The following is a 20,911-nucleotide window of genomic DNA, read 5'->3' as shown; positions in this document are numbered from 1 at the left end:
TTTAATTGTAGGTAATTGTAGGTATTTTATTTAATTAATTTATTGATAGTGTAGTGTTAGGTTTAATTGTAACTTAGGTTAGGATTTATTTTACAGGTAATTTTGTAATTATTTTAACTATTTTAGCTATTGTACCTGTTTAAAATAAATATAAATCCTAAAATAGCTATAATATAAATATAATTTATATTGTAGCTATATTAGGATTTATTTTACAGGTAAGTATTTAGCTTTAAATAGGAATAATTTATTTAATAAGAGTTAATTTATTTCGTTAGATTTAAATTATATTTAACTTAGGGGGGTGTTAGTGTTAGGGTTAGACTTAGCTTTAGGGGTTAATAAATTTATTAGAATAGCGGTGAGCTCCAGTCGGCAGATTAGGGGTTAATGTTTGAAGTTAGGTGTCGGCGATGTTAGGGAGGGCAGATTAGGGGTTAATACTATTTATTATAGGGTTAGTGAGGCGGATTAGGGGTTAATAACTTTATTATAATAGCGGTGCGGTCCGCTCGGCAGATTAGGGGTTAATAAGTGTAGGCAGGTGGAGGCGACGTTGTGGGGGGCAGATTAGGGGTTAATAAATATAATATAGGGGTCGGCGGTGTTAGGGGCAGCAGATTAGGGGTACATAAGGATAACGTAAGTAGCGGCGCTTTGCGGTCGGCAGATTAGGGGTTAATAAGTGGAGGCAGGTGGAGGCGACGTTGAGGGAGGCAGGTTAGGGGTTAATAAATATAATATAGGGGTCGGCGGTGTTAGGGGCAGCAGATTAGGGGTACATAAGTATAACGTAGGTGGCGGTCGGCAGATTAGGGGTTAAAAATATTTAATCGAGTGGCGGCGATGTGGGGGGACCTCGGTTTAGGGGTACATAGGTAGTTTATGGGTGTTAGTGTACTTTAGAGCACAGTAGTTAAGAGCTTTATAAACCGGCGTTAGCCCAGAAAGCTCTTAACTACTGACTTTTTTCTGCGGCTGGAGTTTTGTCGTTAGAATTCTAACGCTCACTTCAGCCACGACTCTAAATACCGGCGTTAGAAAGATCCCTTTGAAAAGATAGGATACGCAATTGACGTAAGGGGTTCTGCGGTATGGAAAAGTTGCGGCTGAAAAGTGAGCGTTAGACCCTTTCCTGACTGACTCCAAATACCGGCGGTAGCCTAAAACCAGCGTTAGGAGCCTCTAACGCTGGTTTTCACGGCTACCGCCAAACTCCAAACTACTACATATACAGATTAGATTAAAGAACCAATTTAAAACAAATGTGTAGGGTGTGAATATGAACGCCATTGTGGGCAGTGGAAACTGTCAGAGACAGCATTTCCTGAAGAGGTTTGACTTACTGAAAGGTGTGCACTTGTTTGGACCTTTGCTGTATATCACTTTAAAATGTATATTTGCACGCCCCTTTAAAATCAATCCTCTATTATTAGAGGATGACACCTTAAAGGGATAGTCTAGTCAAAATTAAACTTTCATGATTCAGATAGAGGATGCAATTTTAAGCAACTTTCTAATTTACTCCTATTAGCAATTTGTCTTCGTTTTCTTGGTATCTTTATTTGAAAAAGCAAGAATGTAGGCTTAGGAGCTGGCCCCTTTTTGTTTCAGCACCTGGGTAGTGCTTGCTGGTGGTTAAATGTAGCTTTTTCAAATAAAGATTCCAAGAGAACAAAGAAAAAATGATAATAGGAGTAAATTAGAAAGTTGCCTGCTCTATCTGAATCGTGAAAGTTTAATTTTGTCTAGACTACACAAAACCAGTTGGATATTGAGACCAGTGAAACTTACTGGGAAGTCAAAAGACCATCAATCAATCATCTATCCATTTGTTTGTATGCCAAACTGTATATGGGAAAATACATATATTTGTATGTTACAAGAAACCTATATTTGTTTAAATGAATGAAAGCGTACATGAAAGAGTGTGTGAAAGAGTGCTTGAGAGAGTGCGTAAATGAGTGCGTGAAGGAGTATGTGAATGAGTGCAAGAGAGAGTACGTGAATGAGTGCGTGTATGAATGCGTTAATAAGTGCTTGAATGAGTGCGTGGAATACGTGAATAAGTGCATTAATAAGTGCGGAAATGAGTGCGTGAAGGAGTATGTGAATGAGTGCGTGAATGAGTGCGTTAATGAGTGCAAGAGAGAGTGCGTGAATGAATGCGTTAATAAGTGCGTGAATGAGTGTGTTAAAGAGTGCGTTAAGGAGTGCGTGAATGAGTGTGTCAATGAATGAAGTGACCTGTTTACATAGAAGTATATTTTGAGTGCCCTAAAATGTCACATCCATGTAAAAGAATAAGGGGTCATTCACAATCTTTTAGAAAAACGTATCTAATGGTTTTTAATAGAAAATTACAATTAAAGGATTTTAAAATATAGTAGATTTGCATAACCAGCAAATACATAGTAAAAAGTCAATGTGAAAGACCTGTAGTCGATTTATTTTCTAACAGATATAAAAGTTCAATTTTCCTTACCCCTGTATCATGTGACAGCCATCAGCCAATCACAAATTGCCTGTACATATACACTGTGAATTCTTGCACATGCTCAGTAAGAACTGGTGCCCCAGACAGTGTGCATATAAAAAAGATTGTGCACACTTTAAAGGAAATATATTGGAATATTGCTTAGAATTGCATGCTCCATCTGAATCGTAGAACTTCAATTTTGACTTTAGTGTCCCTTTGAAGTCTGTGAAGATTTCTATACATAAACCATTTGATACTTTTTTTCTAAAAAATTGTGATCAACCTATATGTTATTGAGACTATTGCAGACATATATGTGCAAATAATACAACTAACTGCTCTTTAAATTAACTGTATTATAAATATTGTTAGTTATTTACTGCTGCATGCTTCTAAACATAATATATTAGTGTGTGCCCCTCACTTGTACCTAGCATGGACATTTCGTTATCTATTTTTGCACCTTGCATGCGTAAAGTATTCCCGTCTCATGTTAATAATTTCTAATAAATAAAATGTTTATTTGCGCTTCTTTTCTAAGCTAATTTTTTTTCTTTCTCCCCTTCCTTTTTGTTTTTGTTTTCTCCATCCAGTATCTGCAGATGAAGTGGCCTTTGTTTGATGCTCAGGCAGGGAGCTTACAAAGTAGACAAGCTCTCAAGGATACAAGGTCCCCGTCGCCAGGTCACATTGTTGTAAGTTATACGATTTTGCTCATGAACTAATGAATTTTGTTTGGCTTTTTTAATGATCTATATTGTCTCTTTATAACTTTATTATTTTTAATACATATTTGTTATCCAATATTAAATTGCATGTATTAGTGTCAAACTTTAAAAATGTTTTCTTACATTGTCTTATTTGTTAATCGTGCACAAAATTGAGTGCCCTTTTGCTTGCTAGTGTGTTACAAATATAAAGGAAAAGTTCAGTTCCCTATTGTACATATGTTCTCACACACAGAGTTCACAGACTGCGTAGTCCGTCCCTCATAGTTTAAGAGGCAAGGGCATGTCTAGAATGCATTCAGGCTTCGGTGTAGGACACACACAGAATACTTACCACACTAAAATGTCTCCTCATCTTACTGAATGGACAATTTTAAGATATGTTCATCGCCATGTACATATCTATTAATACAGATCTGAATATCTCTTTTAGAAAATATTCATTCTAATTTATATTGTGGATTATATTCGCAGCAGTAGGGTTTGGTAAATGTTTTTTCATTTGTTTGAAACAAATTCTTTTGGCCACATATATTCTTATTAAAGGAATTTTTGAATATTTGCTGAACATTCAGAAATTTGTTGTTCAAAACTAATGTTAAATTTACTATTTCAAATGTTATTTTTAATGTAAGAAAAACATAAGGAATATTGAAATGTAGTTTAAACCTTCGTGAATCAATTTTACATAGTACATTTTAAAACTGACAATCAACATCTGAATGTAAATTTTACTTTTTCTATTGTTTTACAATGTAGCAAAATAAACCTTCATTTTCTTTATGAATTATCCATCCATACCCAACAATACAGGATCTTATCTGTCTTGCTGTACCAGCTGCACAACATAAAATGTATGAGAAATTGTTGGGTCATTGTATGCTTTATTTTTTTTTTAGTCTAATGCACCATTAAAAGTATATTGTATAAGAAAAAAATGAAAAAGTTAGGCTAATGCTGTTTAAATATTAAGCAGAAAGAAAGTAATTGACTTATACTGTTGAATGAGCTGATCTGGATACTCCCTCATTTCTATTGGTCAAGATGGACAGACCTCCAGGAACCTGGCAAATAAAGTGTTATTTGTGTCAGAAACATCTGTGCTTTAAAAACAAAAAAACAAAAAGTTTTAATACATTTTAGAATGCCTTCTTTTTTGTCCCTTTAAAAATAGCATGACATTTTCAGCAACAAAATGCAAGTTTTTAAAAACCTGACTAAAATGTTTTGTAGCAAAGAAATATTATTATTTTTAGTTCTGCTGTTTAACTGTTGTTATGTTTTATTTGTATGAGTTAGTTGTAGGGCATGGTTGTTACTTTATTCATTATTAACGTGTCTTGTTGTAATCAGTTAAAAAATTGGAAGATCAGAAAACATAATTGTTAGAATTCAATTAATTAGTTATTTATTTGCATAATATTCTGTGTCACTATATTATACTTAGACATTCAAATGGTTTTTTTTTGTTTTGTTTTTTAATCAGTTTAATTTAGTTCAAAAAGAAAATGTTATACGAATCTTGGTATCCCAACTGCTTTTTCTTATTTATATAAGTTAATTCCACTTTTTCGCAAAGAAATTCAAATATGTTTATAAAATCAAAATGTAATGACTGTGAATAAGTTTATAGTTCTTTTTCACCCCTTGACTGCTACATTGCATATCAGGGCTGCAGACATGGGAATTCCCTGTTTTATCATTTAATATTTAGAGTATATATATAGATTTAATCTGGAAATCTCAGTCTGTAATATTTTATTGTGTCAGATTTTATATGGGACATATCATTTGCACTTAATTAATATAAGAATTGATTAATTGAATGATTCTCTATATTCCAGATGTTATAGATTATAGAAAGATAAATTGATATATTTTGTTAAAGGGACATAAAACCCACATTTTTTCTTTCATCAGTCAGATAGAGAATACAATTTTAAAATAGTTTACAATTTACTTCTATTATCAAATTTGTTTTGCTCTTATGTTATTCTTTGTTGAAGAGATATCTATATAGGTAGCGTGCACGTGTTTGAAACACTACATGAAAGGAAATAGTGCTGTCATCTAGTGCTCCTGCTAATGTATAACAATGTAAAACTGCTACCATATAGCATTGCAGACACATGCACACTCCTTATCTTACGTCCCTGCTTTTCAACAAAGGATAACACGAAAACAAAGAAAACTTGATAATAGAAGTTAATTGGAAAATTTTTTGCAATTGTATGTTCTATCTGATTCATGAAATAAAAGCTTAGGGTTTTATGTCCCTTTAAAGGGACAGTCAACACCAGAATTGTTGTTGTTTAAAAAGATAGATAATCCCTTTATTACCCATTCCCCAGTTTTGCAAAACCAACACTGTTATATTAATGTACTTTTTATTTCTGTGACTAACTTGTATCTAAGCATCTTCTGACCACCCCTAATCACATGACTTTTAGTTATTATCTATTGACTTACATTTTAGCCAATTAGTGCAGTGTCTGCCATTAGCCACGGGCGTGATCACAATGCTATCTATATGGCCTACATGAGCTTGCTCTCCCCTGCTGTGAAAAGCAAATAAAATAGAGGCGGCCTTCAAGGGCTTAGAAATTATCATATGTGCCTCCCTAGGTTTGCTTTCAACTAGAATACCAAGAGAACAAAGCAAAATTGTTGATAAAAGTAAATTGGAAAGTTGTTTAAAATTACATGCCCTATTTGAAAAATGAAAGTTTTTTTTGGACTTGACTGTCCCTTTAAGCTGTGGTTTGATCATGGACTATTGTACTAATAGGGGGAAATAATAATTAGCAAAAAAAAAAGAAAAGAAAACACAAAATAAAAATCTGACTATTTTGGAGCAACTCATTTCCTTTAATGATTCTTTAAATGACTCATCCAGTGATTAAAGGACTTTAAATTGATTTTTACATTTTAATGCAGATGTAAAAATAGATACAAAGACTTATTTTGTGTGTGGGGTGGGGATTATATATATTTTGAGCAGCTAAATTCCTTTCTCCTGCTTTTTTAAAGTGAAAGTAAAGTATACAGAATCGCTATGTGTGTCATGAAAATACATTAAAAAATAACTTTTATTCATAATTTTTTTAAAAACTTCTTATAAATCATCATTTTGTACCTTTCAAGCTGCTAAACTTGTTCCTCGTTCCTCCGCCTGCAGGATTTTTTTTTATTTTTATGTGCGGTGACGAATACCGCTAGATCAAATTCATTGGTCCCCCAGTGGCGTCTCTAACCGGTCTATCTACGCCCCCGGGTTGAAGTGCGCATGCGGCTATCGCAGAATTTCCTCCGTATGTGTAGATGCGCATTCACGATAGTGAAGTTACAAGCAGAGAGGGTGCTATTGCGAAAGCGCAAAAAATTATTCTGCACGAGAGCGAGCACAGCTCCATACGTATACAGTGGGTGGGACCGCTCTTATGTATTAGACTACAGAAGCAGGAAGTTAGCAGGGGGCAGAGGAACATGACAAACGGTAGGAAATATAAAAGATAAATATTTTTCAATTGCACACAATTATAAAGAAAAGTAAATAAGTGACTATATAGTTTTAGATTAGGTGAATGCATAGCAGCATTCACGTTTATTGAAATTTACTTTCACTTTAATATATATCACCTTTTGTATGGAATCTATATAAATAAATAAATGACCACAAAGCAGAATGTCGGTATTTGCATATTGACCTTGACCTTTGCAGGAACACTTTCCTGCTAACTAGCTGGATTTTGGCGCTTCCAATTAACATCCTCTGCAGATCACCATTACGTTTTTCCTCTTGTCTCATCCCACTATATATGTATATTTTATAATTAGTGCTTTTACTGTACTAGCCAATAATTAACCGTCTGCAGTGCCAAGGTAGGTCGTGCCCTAATCCCCTTGAATAGGTTAGCTGTGATAACCGGTAACACTGGGCTAATAGTCTCTTACTCAAGATTGTTTATATAAAAGTCTCAGATAATAAATCGGGTTAGTTTAGGTTCAAATAATACTAAACAGCTGCATAATCAAAGAGAGAAGGAGCCATTGATATCAGAGTTGGGATCTGTGCGCTACTGAGCGGTTTGACCTGCCATTTTGTAATAAGGTTTCAGATTTCAGGTTGATGAACTTTTCCTGATTGTTGTCAAATCTCACATTAAAGGGACATGAAACTCCAATTTTTCCTTTCACGATTCAGATAGACAATACAATTTGAAACAACATTATAATTTACTTCTTTTATCTAATTTGCTTCATTCTTTAGATATCCTTTGTTGAAGAAATAGCAATGCACATGGGTGAGCCAATCACACAAGGCATCTTTGTGCAGCCACCAATAGGTAGCTACTGGGCCTTTTTAGTTATGCTTTCCAACAAAGGATATTAAGAGAATGAACCAAATTAAAATTGTATGCTCTTTCTAAATCATGAAAGAAAAAAAATTGTTTAATGTCCCTTTAAACCTTCTTATCTTCTTATCTGACAAAACAGTAAAACCAGTATAAAAATGAAAAAATATAATTTTTTTTAAAATCTTATAGATAGTGAGGGAAAGGGAGAGAGAGTTTATTATTAGTCATTTCATTATCTAAGGATAGACTATAGGTGAAATTATTTTGTTTGTATTTATGTAAAGTTGACCCCTTTTGTGGTTTCAGGGGTCTGCACTGCACTGTTCATCTCAGCAAGTCACCTTGTGCAGAGCCCTCAAGCTGTCAAGTGGTTAATAAATAAGACAGACTGAAGAAAATTATCTTATTATCATGTAAATGTGCTGCTGGCCAAATATCTCCGCAGCAGGTGATCGTATGTGTAACCTAAAGTGGCTCAGGCTCATTCATGTACCATAAAGGCAAAGGCTTTCACTACAAACAAAATCCATAATGAAGTGGTAATGACTGTCGGGGAGGGCATTTCCTGACTTTTAATGACCAGCTTCAGGGCTTGTGGACTGGGGAACCCAACATGATCATTAAAATTACGCCCCAAACAAGTCATTTTCACTCCAGTCGCTCAGCACAAAAAGTACAACATGCCTCACCCCCAGGACCTTCGCTTTTGAAGGATTTCACCAGGAACCTTTAGCATTTTAGGCATTTGACATAAGTGTAATTGCAATAAGGCACAGTAATTATGAAGTTGCCTTCAGCTAAAAAAAAATAATTCTTTTGTACCCGAGGGGAAAATAATGGTTATTAGGAATCAGGGAGCACGGGGTCAGCAAGTTTATACAGTAATTAATACTGCTTTTACTGATCTCAAGGTGTCTGGGAAACATTTATATTCCTGAGCCAAGTGTATAGCGAAATACTCTCTGTCTCCAACATTAACCCCCAAACTGCCAGACAAGTCTGCACTGCATCTAATGCATTGTATAGGTTAAAACATATCCTTTGTTTAATCTAAAAGAGGATATTTATGTATTAGTTTGTTTTAACACATATTTGTACTTGTAGAGGTGTGTCCCACTCTGCCAGTAAACCAAAGGAAGCTGTCCTTATTAGCCAATGAGGATTAGAAAGTACAAAACCAGTACTGACATAATTGTTTTAACTTAATTTAAGGAGCTTTTATTCTTAAAAAGAAAATTTCAGGCAGAAACGTATTTTAAACATGTAGAAATGATGCTTTTCCATATGCATTATATATGTTTTGTTTTTGCACCTCGCTGCTGTAATGTAACTGTCCCCTCTGCCAGCCAGCAGATTTTATTGTTTTTTTTAAACTACATGATAATATTCATTCAAGTGGCATGATATAGCTTTTTGTGTGTTCTGAGTCCTTAACACAGTTTTACACAATCATATACTTCCTGTAGTTTCACATTAAAAAAAATATTGCAAGCTAAAAAGGGGAGTGTCACTGTCTACTAATACAGCTCTTTGTTAACAACTAGACAGCTATCTGCCCCTAGATATTTCCTTTTTGTTTCAAAATTAGTGTGAACAGATTTAAAGGGACAGTATACTATAAAATTGTTTTTCCCTCAATTATTTTTTCTACCAGCTGCAGAGTATGCAATGTATGAGATTTGCTTTTTTAAGGCTTATTTGTGTATATGAATTAGCTGATTTTGTGTTTTGAAGCCACAGCCTAATGAAATGGGTTGAGGTTGTAGATATAATCAGATCTCATTAAGTTATCACATTGTGTACATATACCTGCTTCTTTACCTTATATCTGTCCATAAACCAATCACCAATACTTGGAGAGAACAATGGAAAATTAACATTGTATTACCTTATCTCTTCTATACCCCAATGGGAGTGTAATTATTTTAACTGGCTGTGTTAACACAGCTTGACCTCGAGGCCAAAAACTTTCACGATGGGTAGGGATACCACAGGCTAAATAAACTAATTCAAATGCCAATATAAGGGTAATGGGAATACTTGTAAACAATTTAATACACTCCAGCAGGTAAAGTGGATCATTGGGAACAAATTAAAGTTGAGATTTTTTTTGAGTAAACTGTCCCTTTAACTTGATATATTTTATGTAGATTAAATATATTTAAATAGTAGTCTTTCATATACTTTGTTTATTGCCATTTTAACGTGTTTGGAAAAATAAGAAAATAATAAACATCTTGACACCAAGTATTTCAGTTTGGTTAAAGGGACATTATACACTAGATTTTTCTTTGTATAAATGTTTTGTAGATAATCCATTTATAGAGCCTACCTGGGAGTGTTTTTGTAACAATGTATAGTTTTGCTTATTTTTGTAATAACATTTTACTGATTTTCAGACTCTTAAAGGGACACTGTACCCAAATTTTTTCTTTCATGAGTCAGATAGAGCATGCAATTTTAAGCAACTTTCTAATTTACTCCTATGATCAAATTTTATTCATTCTCTTGGTATCTTTATTTTAAAGGCAAGAATTTAAGTTTAGATGCCGACCCATTTTTGGTGAACAACCTGGGTTGTCCTTGCTGATTGGACAGCACCAATAAACAAGTGTTGTCCATGGTTCTGAACCACAAATTGGCTGGTTCCTTAGCTTAGATGCCTTCTTTTTTAAATAAAGAAAGCAAGAGAACGAAGAAAAATTGATAATAGGAGTAAATTAGAAAGTTGTTAAAAATTACTTGCTCTATATGAATCACAAAAGAAAAAATTTGGGTTTAGTGTCCCTTTAATCAAGCCCCAAAATGTCAGATGTAGACCCAAGTCTAAAAACTCCTGCTTGCTCTTTATTTTTGTTATCTGTCTTTTCATATGCAGGGGGGGTGTCTACTCTTCTTGTTTTCCCAGCCCCTTTCACTGGGTGTCCCAGCCTAACTTAATTAACAGAGCTAAACTGGGAGCTTTTAAGTAAGTTTTTAAAAGGTTTTATACTGGATTTTTATATCAGTATCTGTGCATCTTATTATTTATAGTAGTGTCTATTACATGCAGTTTTATGAAAATAGATGTACACTGTCCCTTTAACATATTTACCCTGTCTGTTACATTGAAGAAAAATAAAAACGTAGGTTCTGCCTGTTATGATACTCCGCTTTGTAGTTCTTGCTCAGAAGTTGAAATGTACGTAGACTAGAGATATTCACACAAATCAGAATGAGTTATCTCTGTTTTATGTACCGCTGAATATTATAAGCCGTCTGTTTCATGACAAAACAAGCTTTCTGTCGCTGTAACACATTCATAGGTATATTTTTAAATAGTTAAACTGTTCTTAAACGGACAGTAAATACCTTGAGATTTTTTTATATAAAATGTTTAATTATGCATAATGAAACAACTTTGCAATATATTTTCATTACTTGCCTGATTTTAATGTAATTTACCCTGAAAATTTAACAAATTCTAATTCTCAGAACTTGAAATGCCCCTGCGGACTTCTCAATGATAACCCTGCTACATATATGTCCCTAATTGGATTTATCAGCTAACAACAGCAAAACAATGCATTGTATACTAACTTTATGACAGTGACTTGTTGTCTGCAGATTAAAGCTCATATTGGTTCCTCTGAATGCGTCAAATGTTGGGCAGAGTTTGGCTATTGAAAAATAAATGCAGTAAAAATGATGTTAATTTGTTTTTAAAATGTTGATACTCTGCTGATATGTTCTCCCTTTAAAGGAGTTTCTATATAAGCTGTGCTGTATTCTTTACAAGTTTCCTCCCTAATGTTAGAGTTCTGATACATAATTCCATTGCTTAAACTAAAATAAACAGCATGCACATTGTTTTTTTGCTTAGTCAGATGTAAAACTGATGACATCATTATTGGGACTCACTGCTGACCCTTCTAAACGCGTTTGTTGTTTTTACACCAGCTTCTGGGCATTTCCCACTGATTACTGCTGGTGTCAAATATTTACCTTGGCAGCTAGTGCCATATTCTGTGATTTAAGAATAATCCCCCTTCTGAATTAATAACGTGGGCCTCACATGTATTTTTATACAGTTCATGTTTTTTCTGATGTGATGGTCTTTATAGATAACCCCCCCCCCCACACACACACACACATTTATATTCCTCTTACATTTACTCAGTATAGATTTAAATACTGAAGGGTTTTCACTTTCTGGTTCCTTCTGTTACACGTTACTGATTTACATGTTGGGATGACTTCGTTACATGCGTTAGGAGCAAGGAGCCCCATTAGATTTCTTTTTTTGCAGGGCCAAAGACTAGAATAATCACAGATAGACAACCTTCCAAAATAAATAATTTAATAATAAATAATATAATAGCTATTTTATTGTACAGGCACATAAAGACCTACTGTCACTTTGTTATGTCAGAAATAATCATAAAACTAGGACCACTAATACATTAATTAACTGACACCTAGATTACAAGTTTTGCGCTATAGAGGGTATTTAACGAACGGAACAAAAGTTGCGTTATTTCACCCTCCATAGCGCTGCCATTACAAGTTTTTGAAAAGCCGCCTTGTGCGTGCGATATGGTTGCATTGAGCTCCATACCACACAAAATACAAGCACTTCTTTGACGTGCTTGTGCACGCTTTCCCCATAGACATCAATGGGGAGAGAGTGTTAGAAAAAAAACCTGGGATTGCGGAATGAAAAGCTCGGTAACGCAGCCCCATTGATGTCTATGGGGAAAAAATTGTTACATTTAAACCTAACACCCTAACATAAACCCCATGTCTAAACACCCCTAATCTGTTGCCCCCGACATCGCCAACACTTACATAATTTTATTAACCCCTAATCTGCCGCTCCCGATATTTCGCCGCCACCACAATAAATCTTTTAACCCTTAATCTGCCACTCCCGATATCGCCGCCACTTTACTAAAGTTATCAACCCCCTATTCCCCCGCACCCCAACATTGCCCACACTACAATAAATCTATTAACCCCTATTCCTCCACTCCCCAACATTACCGCCCCTAAACCTCTGGCCTCCCACATCACTTCCACTAAATAAACCTATTAACCCCTAAACCGCCAGCCCCCCACATCACAACAACCTAAATTAAACTATTAAACCCTAACCGTAACCCTAAACCTAACACCCCCTAACTTTAACATATTTAAAATAGAGCTAAATTAAAGTTACAATTATTAAAGGGACACTTAACCCAAATTTTTTCTTTCATGATTCAGATAGAGCATGCAATTTTAATCTACTTTCTAATTTACTCCTATTATCACATTTTCTTTATTCTCTTGGTATCTTTATTTGAAAAGCAAGAATGTAAGTTTAGACGTCGGCCCATTTTTTGGTGAACAACCTGGATAAATTCATCCACCAATAAACAAGTGCTGTCCAGTGTACTGAACAACAAATTGGCTGGTTCCTTATCTTAGATAAAGATAGCAAGAGAACGAAGAAACATTCGTCTAGATTACGAGTTTTGCGGTATGAGTGAAAAAGCAGCGTTAAGGCTCTTTTCACTACCACTGGTATTACGAGTCTTGCAGGTTTAGGTGTACCGCACACTTTTTTGGCCGTAACGCAACGTAACTACCGCAGCTTTCCAAAAATCCTTTTTCAGCGTCGGTATTACGAGTTTGCCTGGGAGGCCAAAAAGTGAGCGATAAATCCTATAGCATCAAGATCCATACCATAAACTGAAAGTCAGTAGTTATGGGTTTTATGCTACAACGCCGTGAAATAAAACTCATAACTAAAGTGCTAAAAAGTACACTAACACCCATGAACTACCTATTAACCCCTAAACCGAGGCCCTCCCGCATCGCAAACACTAAAATAAAATTATTAACCCCTAATCTGCCGCTCCGGACATTGCCGCCACTATAATAAACATATTAACCCCTAAACTGCCGTACTCCTGCATCGCAAACACTAGTTAAATATTATTAACCCCTAATCTGCTGTCCCTAACATCGCCGCAACCTACATTACTGTTATTAACCCCTAATCTGCTGCCCCCAAAATCGCCGCCACTATACTAGTTATTAACCCCTAAACCTAACCCTAAGTCTAACCCTAACACCCCTAACTTTAATGTAATTAAAATAAATCTAAATAAAACCTAAAACCTAAGTCTAAATTACACAAAATAAAAAAGAAATTATCAAATATTTAAACTAATTACACCTAATCTAATAGCCCTATCAAAATAAAAAAAGCCCCCCAAAATAAAAAAAACCCTAGCCTAAACTAAACTGCCAATAGCCCTTAAAAGGGCCTTTGCGGGGCATTGCCCTAAAGAAATCAGCTCTTTTACCTGTAAAAAAAATACAAACAACCCCCCAAGAGTAAAACCCACCTTCCACACAACCAACCCCCCCCAAATAAAAATCTAAAAGGGCATTTGGATGGGCATTGCCCTTTAAAGGGCATTTAGCTCTTTTTCAGCCCAAACCCTAATCTAAAAATAATACCCACCAAATAAACCCTTAAAAAAACCTAAGACTAACCACTTACAGTTTTTTAAGACTGGACATCCATCCTCAATGAAGCGGCAGAAGTCTTCATCCAAGCGGCAAGAAGTCCTCAATGAAGCCGGGAGAAGTCTTCATCCAAGCGGGCCGAAGTCTTCATCCAAGCCTGCAGAAGTCTTCATCCAGACGGCATCTTCTATCTTCATCCATCCGGTGCGGAGCAGCTCCATCTTCAAGATATCCGGCGTGGAGCATCCTCTTCTTTCCACGGCGACTGAAGAATGAAGGTCCCTTTAAGGGACGTCATCCAAGATGGCGTCCCTTGAATTCCGATTGGCTGATAGAATTCTATCAGCCAATCGGAATTAAAGGTGAAAAAATCCTATTGGCTGATGCAATCAGCCAATAGGATTGAGCTTCAATTCTATTGGCTGATCCAATCATCTTGCATGATGTCCCTTAAAGAAACCTTCATTCTTCAGTCGCAGTGGAAACAAGAGGATGCTCCATGCCGGATGTCTTGAAGATGGAGCCGCTCCGCGCTGGATGGATGAAGATAGAAGATGCCGTCTGGATGAATACTTCTGCAGGCTTGGATGAAGACTTCGGCCCTCTTGGATGAAGACTTCTCCCGGCTTCGTTGAGGACTTCTTGCCGCTTGGATGAAGACTTCTGCTGCTTCGTTGAGGATGGATGTCCGGTCTTCAAAAACTGTCAGTGGATCTTCGGGGGTTAGTGTTATGTTTTTTAAGGGGTTATTGGGTGGGTTTTATTTTTAGATTAGGGTTTGGGCTGAAAAAGAGCTAAATGCCCTTTAAAGGGCAATGCCCATCCAAATGCCCTCTTCAGGGCAATGGGGAGCTTAGGTTTTTATTTGGTGGGTTTGGTTGTGTGGGTGGTGGATTTTACTGTTGGGGGGTTGTTTGTATTTTTTTTTTTTTTACAGGTAAAAGAGCTGATTTCTTTGGGGCAATGCCCCGCAAAAGGCCTTTTTAAGGGCTATTGGCAGTTTAGTTAAGGCTAGGGTTTTTTTATTTTGGGGGGGCTTTTTTATTTTGATAGGGCTATTAGATTAGGTGCAATTAGTTTAAATATTTGATAATTTCTTTTTTATTTTGTGTAATTTAGTGTTTTGTTTTTTTGTAATTTAGTTAATTGTATTTAATTAATGTAATTTATTTAATTGTAGTGTAATGTTAGGTTTTACTCTAATGCAGGTTAGGTTTTATTTTACAGGTAAATTTGTATTTATTTTAACTAGGTAGCTATAAATAGTTCTACCTAGTTAAAATAAATACAAACTTAGCTGTGAAATAAAAATAAAACCTAAGCTAGCTACAATGTAACTATTAGTTATATTGTAGCTATCTTAAGGTTTATTTTACAGGTAGGTATTTAGTTTTAAATGGGAATTATTTAGGTAATAGTGATTTTATTTAGATTTAATTATATTTAAGTTAGGGGTGTTAGGGTTAGACTTAGGGTTAGGGGTTAATAACTTTAGTATAGTGGCACCGACATTGGGGGCGGCAGATTAGGGGTTAATAAGTGTAGGTAGGTGGGGGCGACAGATTAGGGGTTAATAAGTATAATGTAAGTGGCGGCGATGTCGGGGACGGCAGATTAGGGGTTAAAAAATGTAATATAGGTGGTGGCCACATTGGGGGCAGCAGATTGAGGTTAATAACTATAATGTAGGTGGCGGCGATGTCGGGGGCGGCAGATTAGGGGTTAATAAGTATGTAGGTGGCGGCGATGTTGGAGGCGGCAGATTAGGGGTGTTTAGACTCTGGTTTATGTTAGGGTGTTAGGTGTAAACATAAATTTTGTTTCCCCATAGGAATCAACGGGGCTGCGTTACGAGCTTTAGCCTCCTTTATTGCAGGTGTTAGGCTTTTTTTCAGCCGGCTCTCCCCATTGATGTCTATGGGGAAATCGTGCACGAGCACGTAAAACCAGGTCAAAGCAGCGCTGGTATTGGAGTGCAGTATGGAGCTCAATTTTGCTCAACGCTCACTTATTGCCTGCTATCGCCGGGTTTATGAAAACCTGTAATAGCAGCGCTATAGGGAGGTGAGCGGTGACAATAACTTGCAAGTTAGCACCGAGCAGCTCTTACCGCAAAACTCATAATCTAGCCGATTGATAATAGGAGTAAATTAGAAAGTTGCTTAAATGGCATGCTCTATCTGAATCACGAAAGACAAAATTTGGGTTCAGTGTCCAAAATATTCCAAAAACTCTGAACCTTGGCATAAGATAATAAGATAGACGATTAAAAAAAAATGTGGCCAGGGTGAGATGAATCAGATTCAGCCTTAAAAAGTAAATATCCATAAGAGAAATAAGTTGACAATGATTTTTTTCACAGCTCTCACAATTCGGTGTAGTTTCTCCTTTTATGATAATGTAGCAGATTTATACCAGGTTACAACAGAGGACGATAAAACTCATTCAGTGATGGCTGAATAAAAATAATATCTATTTAAAACTAAATACATACTTAGCTGTGAAATAAAACCTAAGCTAGCTACAATATAACTAATAGTTATATTGTAGCTAGCTTAGGTTTTATTTTTATTTCACAGGTAAGTTTGTGTTTATTTGAATTAGGTAGACTAGTTAGTAAATAGTTATTAACTATTTACTAACTACCTAGATAAAATAAATACAAAATTGCCTGTGAAATAAAACCTAAGTTGCCTTACACTAAAACCTAACATTACAAAAAATAAAAAACCTACCATTACAAAAAATAACAAACAAAATTATCAAAAATAATAAAAATTATTCCTATTCTAAAACCCTGTTTAAATAATAAAAAAACACCCCAAAATAAAAAGCCCTAATCTATAATAAACTACCAAGTGCCCTTAAAAGAGCCTTTTGTAGGGCATTGCCCTAAAGAAATAATCTACTACTCATTTGAAATTCATACTAAGGGGCCGATTTATCAAAGTCTGTCCGACATGATACGCTGTAGCATTTCCTGTCCGACAGACATCGCTGAATGCCGACAGCATACGCTGTCAGCATTTATCATTGCACAAGCAGTTCACCAGAATTGCTTGTGCAATGCCACCCCCTGCAGATTCACGGACAATCCGCTAGCAGGGTGTGTCAATCAACCTGATCGTATACGATGGGGCAGATTGTAGACCGCAGCCTTAGACCGCTGCTACATAACTGCTGTTTCCGGTGAGCCTGAAGGCTTGCACGGAAACAGGAGCATCAATTTGGCCCCTAAGTGTTTTTGCATTGTCTTTTTTTTAACCATTTGATTATCCATTGTACTGTATTTAATGGTCCTTTAATACTGTCATTTTGTTAGCAAAGTTTGCACATCAAGAATAAACTTCTTAAAAAACCTGACATAATGAGTAATTAAAGATATGTAAATGAGGTTGTGATCTTAGCTAACCAATCAAAGAGTAGAATGTTGCAGGGTTAGATAAATGTCACTGTACTTATTCATCATGAAGCCATTCATGCAAAACTGATTATTTTCTTTAAAAAAGTAATTGGAAAGAATGTATTACTATAGAGTTGTTTCTTTGTGTAGAATATGAAGTAACTTAAGATATAATGGATGGCTGCTCTATTGGCTGTCTCTTATTATGGTTTTGTTGTGTCCCTAATTAAATATCTCTTCCATATAGGATAATGTAGCTGCAACAGGTTGTAAACAATGTCACTTTTAACCCCTGCTTTATGCAGTGCAGCTGAGGGTTAAATGATATCTGCTGAGTGATTGTGATCTGAAGGTCTAAGGCTCTGTGTAAGTCTGAGCATTTTAAGGGTATGTGATGAAATATGAAATCTAAACAGTTGTACACCATGTACTTTACCATTAGCAGGGATATAGCAAGGACAAAACCCTTCAGTCAGAATGCCAGGGACATTGTACAGTTTGTATTCTTGGCTGGGGGAATTTTTTTAAGGGATTCCATCTGCCAACCTCAAACTAAATTCCTAGTTTAAAAAGTGTGTGTGTGTGTGTTTGTATCTATGTATGTGTATGTGTGTTTGTGTGTGTATGTATGTGTGTGTATGTATGTGTGTGTGTGTATGTATGTGTGTATGTATGTATGTGTGTATGTATGTGTGTGTGTGTATGCATGTGTGTATATGTGTTTGTGTGTATGTATGTATGTGTGTGTATGTATGTGTGTGTGTGTATGCATGTGTGTATATGTGTTTGTGTGTATGTATGTATGTGTGTGTATATGTATGTGTGTGTGTTTGTGTGTGCGCATGTATGTATATGTATGTGTGTATATATATATATATATATATATATATATATATAATATACTATATATATATATATATATATATATATTTATATATATATATACACATATATACATGTGTGTGTTTGTATAGATAGATAGGTTGATGATAGATAGATAGATCAATTGGCACAGAACATAGATGAATCAGCACTGAATAAAGCAAACTTATTTATTCATTGTGACTTTTTAATAAACATATTTCCTTTCTGTCTTTATATAGTTGGGTATTCAGTTTTCCCCCCTGAATTTTCTGGATTACTTGAAACAATGTGTTTTGTAGATAATTTTTTGACCAGGTTCGGACTGTGAGTACTAAGTGTATGTGTGTCTGTGTGTGTGTGTATGTATATATATATATATATATATATATATATACAGGTGGCCCTCGTTTTACAACGGTTCAATTTACACCATTTCAGAATAACAACCTTTTTTCCCAGTCATGTGACTGCTATTGAAAAGCATTGAGAAGCAGTGCATTTATTAAAATAGCCAGTAGATGGAGCTGTCCGCTTGTGTTGCAGCAAAACCAAGCAAGCTGAAATTAATCAGTTTAACCAGACCTGAGCTATCGAGCAGATTTCAAAGGAACAAGATCTTCCTGTCTATAAATCAGTCCCGATTGGAATGCATAGAAAGAACTGTTTGCAGAAAAATGCAAGTGAAGTCTGTGTTGTGTGATTATTTTATTAGGTTTATAATGCTGTTTAGCAAATGTTTTTGTTCATTTAGCTTAGTTTAATTATATATTCTGTGTTGTGTGATTATTTTATTAGGTTTATAATGCTGTTTAGCATTTAAAGTCTTCATTTCAAAGCTTTAAAAATAATGTATTAGGTGTTACTTATGACAATTTTGAGAGGGGCCTGGAACCTATCTCCCTCACTTCCCATTGACTTACATTATAAACTGGGTTTCAATTTACAACGGTTTTAATTTACAACCATTCCTTCTGGAACCTAACCCCGGCGTAAACTGATGGCTACCTGTATATATTGACCCATTTGGCCAGATGCGGTAACTAACTTTTTGCTTTTAATCTTAGCTGTGTACTTGCAACTGAGTGGCATTTTAAAGAGCGTATTTTCTTATTTTTTACAGTTTTTGTACTTTAAAAATGATAGATGTTATTGTGCTAAAACCCACAATAAAATACATTTGAGTATAATTTTCCTTTAATTGTAGAACTGGGACCTGTACTTTAAAGGGGCATTAATCTGCTGAGTACAACTACACTAGCAGGTTACTACTCTATGCTATTGATTTCCCTCATGTACCTGCAGCTGTTTTCAAAGTCATTGTCTTATTTTAACCCCTTACAAGCTCCACCTCTTCACACTGGGAGCTGCCATCTTGGAGATTATATTTTATTATGTAACTTGTAAACTGTGCAAAAAAAGTAACACTTCCTGTGAACTAAACTGAAGTGACAGGTACAGCTGTGAAAGTGCCCTGCTCCTGTCACAGGACGCAACAATACCCGAGATACAAGATGGCGGCGCCCAGTATGAAGAGCTTTAGCAGCTGGATTCTGTAACAAGGCAAAGTAAGAGAACAGCTGCAGGTACAGGCGCTAAAACAATATCATGAGCAGTAGTAACCTGATACTGTAGTTGTACCCAGCACTGTAATGTCCCTTTAATATAAGAGCAATATATACAGATCTAGAAGCCTCAGATCCCTTATGACAAGAAGAGGGAAAAAATAGATTACGCTAATGCTTTTTGTAGTGAATGAACCGTTCTCCTCTTTTGTCCTGGAAAAGGCTGTTCACTTTATATGTACAGACTCTTCCTGCTAAAAAAGCACTCACTTTGTTTATTTCGTCTTCTCCATGCGTCAAATACAAATGGAATACGGCTGAACTGTTTCCAAATACAATGCGTTTCTTGTCAATATTCTGGACGGTTCCTAAATGACACTTATTAACCCCCTAAATTCCTTTAAAATTAAAGCTAATAAAGATTGTGTTAAATGGGCACAGAATTCAACATTAAAGAAACAAAAACAAAAATCACTTTCTAATTTACTTCTTGAAAAGTTACCCTTGTTTTTGGTATTCTTTGTTGAAACTTAATTCCATTCTTTGAGAGCATACAGAAGTATGCTCAGGAGTGTGCACATGCCTTGAGCACAATATGTATAACACTGTTGCAACTCGGTTTTTTTTATTTGTATGCTTTATCTGAATCAAGAAAGTAAAGTACTTATTTTAAAGGAATACTGTTGCCATTTTTTTTTCTTTCATGATTCAGATAGATCATTCAATTTTAAGCAACTTTCTAATTAACGCCTATTATACATTTTTCTTCATTCTCTTAGTATCTTTATTTGAAAAAGCAGGAACATAAGCTTACGAGCCATCCCGTTTTTGGTTCAGAACCCTGCATAGCACTTGCTGATTGGTGGGTGCATTTAGCCATCAATCAGCAAGCTGTACCCAGGTGCTGAACCAAAGATGGGCCGCCTCATACGCTTACATTCCTGCTTTTTCAAATAAAGATACAAAGAGAACAAAGAAAAATTGATAACAGGAGCAAATCAGAAAGTTGCTTAAATTGC

General features: G+C 35.5%; 1 protein-coding gene across 32 annotated transcripts in view; it reads left to right on the top strand.

Annotated features, from left to right (window-relative positions):
* TCF7L2 (transcription factor 7 like 2) overlaps positions 1–20,911 on the top strand; it is a 338,204-nt gene that overhangs the window by 159,472 nt on the left and 157,821 nt on the right. For all 32 annotated transcript variants that reach the window (XM_053692726.1, XM_053692729.1, XM_053692728.1 and 29 more), the window contains one exon: positions 3,073–3,174. In XM_053692726.1, the coding sequence (XP_053548701.1) occupies positions 3,073–3,174 (102 nt within the window). The remainder of the gene's footprint in view (positions 1–3,072; positions 3,175–20,911) is intronic.

This window comes from Bombina bombina, chromosome 9 (assembly GCF_027579735.1).
Source record: "Bombina bombina isolate aBomBom1 chromosome 9, aBomBom1.pri, whole genome shotgun sequence".
Lineage (NCBI taxonomy): Eukaryota > Metazoa > Chordata > Amphibia > Anura > Bombinatoridae > Bombina > Bombina bombina.
This window is presented reverse-complemented; position numbering and strand designations above follow the sequence as displayed.